The sequence below is a fragment of the Ctenocephalides felis genome, unplaced genomic scaffold (genome assembly GCF_003426905.1).
Source record: "Ctenocephalides felis isolate EL2017-DRISC unplaced genomic scaffold, ASM342690v1 CF-g0.4_SCAFFOLD_02591, whole genome shotgun sequence".
Lineage (NCBI taxonomy): Eukaryota > Metazoa > Arthropoda > Insecta > Siphonaptera > Pulicidae > Ctenocephalides > Ctenocephalides felis.
Window position 1 is genome coordinate 10,961 of NW_020538745.1, and position 8,229 is coordinate 19,189.

Here is an 8,229-nt window from a genome sequence, read left to right on the forward strand (position 1 = left end):
ATTGTATAGGGTAAATTTAACTAATTCAATAGAATTAGTTAAATTTATATTGAAGTGTCATAATAATAATAATACATAATAATAAGTGTAGTATTAGTTTAATTAATAATGAATTTCATAGCTTATTCTGTAATATTAATAAAATTTGAAAATATTTTTTTTTAGACACAAGCTAATCAATCACCCAAATACATTAGCAAACTCATTGATAACAGAGAACTATCGAAGAAGATTGAAAAGAAAAGCGCCACTGGATTTAAGCCATCATCTCTCCTGAAAAAAAATGGAAATAACTTAATCATTATTTATAAGAAATTATTCAATAAGTAAAAATTGTGAATTTTATATCGAAAGGAAAAAACGACTACTGAGTTGTTTTTTCCAACATGTCAATGTAGTATACAATGTCCCTTTTCGGCGGACTATTGTAAATTCATTAAATTTACTGAATGTCTTTTACTGGACAGTTGTAAATAAAAAAGTTAATAAAAAAAAATATTTTACTTCGTATCAAAAATTTTTCAATATTTACAAGAAATGTTATTAATTTTTCAAGTAACATTAAAGACACCCACACGTTTATTTTGTGATTTGGAAACGTAACAATGACGAAACCGCTACACCTGTTACGTCAAATTAATGCTTTAATTGCGTTTTGTGGTTTATTGGGTTGTACGATGAGAAATCGCAAGTGTTGAACATGCATCATTTACTTCACGTCGCGGGTGATGCAACTTTCTTTGAGCGATTTATCTGCATTTTGGGGGGAGAATTATTTAGGAAAAAATAAGGGCTTAATTAAAAGCACCCGGAAACCTCTAACGCAAATTGTGAACCGATTATCCGAAATCGACAAAAGTAATATTTTTTTAGAGTAAAGACACCGAACATAGAATTTTACTAGAACAGAAAACGCCCTAGGATTAGATAATGTGAATGAAACAGACGTTCAAAAGTTCTTTTATAAATCTTATATATTTTCTAATAATTTTCCAAATAATGTTATCTTATTAGACTATAATGAAAAAGCACAAATAAAAAAATTAAAAAGGAGTGATTGTAAAGAAGAAAATATGAATGAACTCATTGTATGTATAATTAAAATGACGTCTGAAAAACCTAATTTCACATTTAGGACATCTGCAACGGATGTAGGAATATATGTTGGAACTCAAATTTTAGAAGTGCAGATACAAACCAGAACATAGTCATATCTTTCTTATATTGAACTATATATTAAGCTTTCTAATGATTAATTTTTGTTTATATTAATTAGTAATATATTTAGTAATGATGTAAAACTTTTATGCCGTTATTGCTTTTAAGGAGGTTGTTCGGTTTTTATTTTTTTTTTTCGATTTGGAGATTTTTTGATATTATGAAAGCTAAAAACCTTAGAATTATTTAAAAAAAATCATCTAAATATCTATTTTTTTGACGAAATATATATCTCTTTATGTGTGATCCTCTGAAACCGTTTTTTCATCGCTCCACGAGCTATTGTATGCCAGCTGCTCTCTTTTTCATTATAATACCTCATGCACATGACCTTTTTAACGTGTCAGCATCTTTCAACACCATGGTGTATTTAGTACATTAAATTAAATGGTGTATTTAGTACATTATATTAAAAACTTTAAATACGTTTTTCTCAAATTGACTTTTTTCAATGCGGTGCCATAAATTTAAAAAAAACTACAAGTTGGATCGACTTGCATTTTTTTTTAATTTGTTCACCACTGCAATACCTTGTCCCCCTACCTCAAACAACGTTATAACAATACGCAAAAAAATTTTGCGAAGCTTTTCGTCCCAATAACAAGGCCTTTTTTAACACTTTTTTTAAAAATAGCTGCCATTTTTTTCCTTCTTGCTTTATTTCTTTCATTCTGGTAGGGGGACTGGATTCAAACTTCTTCTTCAACGTAGTTTTTTTTTGCTTCGGGCGATGCGCAACGGATTTATCTGTGGCACCGCAAAAGAGATCGATTTTGCAAGGCCGACTTTGGCGCCCCTGGTAAAAAAATGACGGCGAAAAAAAGAAGAAAATTTCGTAATATTCAATGATTTTGTAATTTTTGTTTAAAAAAAACCGCATGTCAATGACTCTATGACAAATACATTTCGAGAAAAACAAAAACAAATACTTTGTATTTTTGTAAACAAACGAACAAAGAAAGTTTTTAGAAATATGCTGTGTGTGATATCTTCGTATAATGGCCATATTAGAGGTTTTAGGCAAAAAGGTTTTAAATTTACTCTCATTGTCTCATATAACAATCTGTTTATTTTATTATAATACAAATACTGTTTTGGTGTATTATGACCATTTAATGCAGCAAAAGCACATCTACATTCTTCCATCGTCGTGGTTATTTCACGAAGAAGGTCAAGATTTTACATATTTTCCTAACCCATTAGAATTCAAGAAAATGCGTGAATGCCTCGAGAATTTAAAAAGTCCATCCAAAAATTGTAAACACTATCCAGTTATTATTGTGGTTTATGCAATTAAATAGTTATCTATTTTTTTAAATATTTGTTTTTAATATGGCTTCGGTGTATAGTAAATTTAAATATATTTTAAAAAGATAATTTGAAACAAGGACGCCGCCGAGCACGTAGATATTATTTGACTCTGAAAGTAGAGTGTGCCGACAATAAAATAAGTGTTTCAGATAATATAATTAAAATATTTAACGAGAGCTATATTTGAAAAGCTTCCTAAAATATACCAACAATGGGAAAAAGAGATACCTATAATCGAATATTATTATTTATTAATTTAGTAACTACACTATTTGGTTAATAATAATAATTATAATTCGAGAGAACAGATAATCATGTATTATTCTAATGTGACAGAGTGAGCGTGAGGCATTTTTCAAGATTAATAAAACTGCACTACACAGCGCCAAAAAAAGATCTCGATTCCATTACCGTGAGCTATGAAAATGGTTACATGAATTTTATGAAGTTTATGGAACGAAAAAAGGCCGAGGGAGAGTATCCATTTAAAGTGCAATTTTGAGACGGGTCTCGTCAGCCGTATGAAGTGGCACCAGTGGCATGAATGTAAATAAAAAATAATTGCATGTATTTATTGCCGGAAGAGGTTTCAAGATTTGGCATTTAAAACCAAACAAATTGAGACTGTCCATAATCAGCAGCAAAAAAGATATTTTCCCTTTAATGACACAATTTATTTATTATGGCAAATTGCGAGCTCCAATGCAAGCTGGGGCGGCTCAGTTCGCGAATGCAATTATCTAGCTTCCGCGAGTTTCTGTAAGCTATTATAATGAGCTTAGACAATATAGTAATAATTGAGATAATAGTTAGTATTAGATGATAATTTAGAATTTTGTGCAGACATCCCCGAGATTCTGTAAGTTACTATAATAATTTAGAAATTTGTGCCTGTTTATATCAGAATTCTGATGAATACATCTTTACATAAAACATTGAATTATCAGAATTATAAGGTGGTTTGTATTAGAAATTAAGTTGCTAATTTATTATTATACACGAAGTGATACTCAAGGGAGACTTTCTAATTGCAAACTTGTACAAATTTGAAACTTTTAACCAGGGGCGTAACGTGCCTTGGCGGGGCCCCATATCAAAATCGGTTTGGGGGCCCCCCTAAAGAGTTTTCATAAATCAAAGAAACATAAAAAGATTAATAAATTCATTTAATAAAATTAAAAGAACATTTATTTATCAAATTTTCAAATATACATCGAATATTATTTTTAATATTTTACAAGTAACTAAAATTAAATATTCACTCTCATTGCCTTTTTATCAGCAAACTGATTTATTAAGTCATTTATAGCTGATGATGTTTTTAGTTTTTCTAATGTTTCTGCCTCTATAGACCATAGAGACAGGTCTGATAAACGTTCCTGTTTTATTGATGTTCTGAGGTAATTTTTGATTAATTTTAATTTTGAAAAACTCCTTTCAGCAGTTTCGGTTGTAACTTGAAGGGTCACGAATAAAATGCAAGCTGTTATTACATCCGGAAAACTGGATGCAATACTATTAAATTTTATTAATAATAATTTAGAGAGTTCCTTAATGGCATGAATATTTTCGATTTCTGAGTTTAAGCATGTTTTTAGAGCTATCAATTGATCGCAAAGATTACCTGATAGATCTTTGCAGTATTTTGACGTCAGTTTTTTGGAAGCAATTATTATTTCTTCATTTGAAGAAGGCATGAGTTTTTCCGATTGCAATATTCTGAACCTTTGTTTTGTTTGAGAAATTAAAATATCTAAACAGCAATAGTACACGTTTACTTTAAAATATGATTCAGGGTGTAAAATTCTCTCGTCTTGTGATAACTCATCGAAAAATCGCTTTGTTATCTTCCGCCTCTTGTTTTTAAAAATACTAAATATTCCTCGGAAGAATCTTGATTTAGCATTGACCAGCGTTGTATGCTATTGCCAAAAAAGTGTATATTTTTCGATTTAAGAAATTTTTGGCACTTTTTTTATGACTTCATCTTTTTTCTGTTCAATTTTTCGTTTCATAGCTCCGCTGACGTAATCTCTTTTCTTTTCACTCATTGTTAACTTCCCGTAGGGTAAGTTATAGTAATCGCAAAAAAATCGAAAATGAAAATTTTTATATATCTTTACGTTTCAGAGGTTTCTGAACATTTTGGCATACCTTAGAAAAAATGGATGTATGTGTGTGTGTTTTTTTTTTTTTTTTTTGTATAGCGAAGGAAATGCTTTTATGCATCCCAGACCGGTCTTCTGTCTGGGTATGTCGGACTCGATACCGCCCTGGTATAATACCGACTAAAACCTCCGCTTTGCCCCTGCCTCTGGTCCCCACGGAAACCGCCGCTAGGCATTACTTCGTGGGGGGAGGATCTAGAATGTTACAATTCTTAACTTGTTATAAACAATGTTATAATTCATAAACATTTTACTTATCTTTTAAATGGGCGAAGTCCCATTCGTCCTTTCTCTCTCTATAGAACGCAGGTCCATTAAAACGTCTCTCGCAAATCTGTCTATGGCGTTCCAAGCAGCTTCACTTGTCAGCATCACTTCAACAACATTACCTGGGGTAATTGTGCGTCTCAATGTCTCCTCCACATCATCCCGTAGAGCACCAAATCGCGGGCACACGAAGAACACGTGCTCAGCATCTTCGATTTCGCCCAAACAATATGGGCAATCCGGCGAGCTATCGTGCTTGAATTTGTGTAGGTAGGCTCGAAAACAGCCATGCCCCGATAGCATTTGCGTAGTATAATAGTTTACTTCGCCGTGCTTGCGACTTAGCCAGACTTTGATGTTAGGAATGAGACGATGCGTCCATCTGCCCTTTACAGCGACATCCCACAGTCGCTGCCATCGGTCAATGCTGTTCTGCCGTTCTTCTAATCTTAACTTTTCAGGACACAGTTGTTGATGTCTTCTATGGTAAATTGTCCGTCTTTCCTCTGCTAAGACTAAGAGAGGCACAGTTCCTGAAATGACGCACACTGCTTCCGCCGATATTGTGCGAAATGCGCAAGCAATTCTTATAGCACTGAGACGGTATAAGGGCCCTGCCATTCTCCTCGATTTTTGAGATTTAAGAGCATCACCCCATATGGAGATACCATATGTCAGCACTGAAGTAATAACTGACGATAGTAATATCCTTCTGGTTTGTTTAGGACCTCCAATATTAGGCATCAGTCGAGCAAGTTTCGTCCTAACTATTGACGCCTTAGCACTAACGTGTTCCACCTGTTGATTGAAATTCAAACGAGCATCAAGCATTACGCCAAGGTAACAGATGTGAGGTTTTGACGTGATCTCAAGATTTCCTATCTTTAGCTTGATGGTCTCAATTCTTTTCCTACTAGTGATAAGAACAGCTTCACTTTTTTGTTGTGCTAATTGGAGATTCATTGTTCCCATCCACCGATTAATTTTTCTGAATGTAATATTGAATAGGCTTACGATGTCATCAATTTGTTTGGAGACAACCACTATGGCAACATCGTCTGCATATGCTACTAGTTTCACACATTCTGGAAACTCTAGTCTCAAAAGGCCATCATACATAATATTCCACAGCAAAGGGCCTAGAACAGAGCCCTGCGGCACACCTCCTGTTATATTATATTCTTCTGTACCATCGCGTGAATGGTACATTAGAATTCTGTCTGTAAAGTAGTTTGCGACTATATTGCATAGGTATGCTGGCACGTTCTTGTCACGGAGTGCATTCATAATGCAATCCCAGTTTGCAGAATTAAAAGCATTTTTTATATCCAATGTAGCTACAAGGCAGTACTTTTTGGAACCCCCCTTCCATCTGGTTCCAGCAATTGCCTCCTTGGCGGTATTAACTACCAAGTTTATAGCATCGATAGTTGATCGCCCTTTGCGAAAACCATACTGATTGTCTGCTAGGATTGGATCAACTACTGCATCTATTCTTTGGTGAATTATTCTTTCAAAAATTTTACCCGCTGTATCCAGCATGCATATTGGACGATAGGATGATGGTTCATCTGGTGGTTTTTTTCCTTTGGGAATAAGCACTAGTCTTTGCTGTTTCCATTTTCGTGGAAAAACCCCTTCTTTCAGGCATGTATTATATGCATTAAGAAACATTGTCGGAGATGTCATAATTGATGTTTTCAAGGCAATATTAGGAATTCCATCTAATCCCGGTGCCTTGCTATTACCAACGCGATGACAAGCTTCCATCAGTTCTTGCAATGTTATAAGTGGAATATTATTCTGTTCTACATGTGTTACCTGGTAGTTCAAATTAGGTTGTCGTGGAAACAAAGTAGTTACTATTTTATTCAATAGTCGTGGGCAAGTTGGTGAAGGTATTGGCTGGCTTTTGAGGCGAGACATTACAGTCTTATAAGGTCTTCCCCATGGATTATCCTCGACTTCATCCAAAAGTTCTTTCCAGCACCTAACTTTACTATCTTTGATAGCTTTATTTAGTTGTCTACGTGCTTGTTTATATTCCACTACCAGTTGTGCAGAATTACTGAGACTATATCCACGCTGAGAGATCCTTCTTTTCTTTAGGCACTCTTTACGAAGAGAGCTGATTTCTTCAGTCCACCAGTGCACAGATTGTCTTTGATTTATGCCATGTTTACGAGTCATACTGATATCACAGGCTTTGGTTATTCTCTCCATCAGCTCTCTAGTATGCTCATCTGCGTGTTCTGAAATTATAGGTTTGCAATTTAAGGCAACTCTCATGGCGCTTTCATCAAAAGATTTTATTTTCCACCCAATGGCTTTAGATATTTTCGTATGTCTTCTAATGTTTCTATCTGTTGATATTTCCCAGATGATTGCATTGTGGTCACTAGCAGTGTAGATATCTAATACCTCCCAATTGCAAATTCCTCTGACGAGGCTATTGCTAACAAAAGTAAGGTCTATTATTGAGCTTGCACTGCCCTTTTCAAAGGTTGGTTTATCACCACTATTAAGTAAAACCACGTCAAGTGCATTGAAGGCCTCCAAAAGTGCTTTACCTCTTGCATTAGTCTTCCTACTTCCCCAGTCTACCGCCCATGCGTTAAAGTCACCGGCTATCGCTACGGGGTGGTGTCGTTTTGCATCCTCCACAAGACGATCTAAAAAATCGACAAAATCTGGCAAAGAAAGACTAGGTGGAGCGTAACAGCTGTATAAATGTATGCCATCTAATGATGCTGCGACAAATCCAGCGTTGCTATTGTTAACAACATTTTGGAAACAAAACTTGCCACAGGACCAAATAACGGCTTTGGTGGTACTGTCCGTTTCCCATGGCCAATCAGTTAGATGTTTGTAAGGTTCTGATAAGAGGGCAACATCAATTTTCATATCTCTTACCGTCTGCATAAGCAAGTCGTGTGCAGCCTCACAATGATTCATGTTTAGCTGTATTATCTTCATGCTTTTGCGTTCATTATTTTCTCTATGGCCTCCCTATATAGAGGACATCTGTGAGTGCCGGCATGATGTGCTACATTTTCAGAGTTTCCATTTTCAGCGCATAGTGCACATTTTGCTGCATTTATACAGTTGGCTATTTTGTGACCTTCTTGTCCACATCTAAAGCATAGATTGGTCCGATTCACTTCGCTCTTGCACTGTGATCCATAATGTCCGAATAGCCAGCATTTAAAACATCGAATTGGTTTCTTGATGATTTTAATTTGACAGTTGACCCATCCAATTCGTA

General features: G+C 34.8%; 1 protein-coding gene across 1 annotated transcript; it reads right to left on the reverse strand.

Moving 5' to 3' along the window:
* Positions 1–256: 256 nt before the first annotated feature.
* LOC113381107 lies at positions 257–7,919 on the reverse strand. Its single transcript, XM_026620086.1, has 3 exons — positions 7,285–7,919; positions 6,713–7,125; positions 257–273 (listed from the first exon to the last, which is right to left on the reverse strand). Exons 1-3 carry the CDS (start codon positions 7,917–7,919, stop codon positions 257–259), a joined length of 1,065 nt encoding a protein of 354 aa, XP_026475871.1.
* Positions 7,920–8,229: the final 310 nt, after the last annotated feature.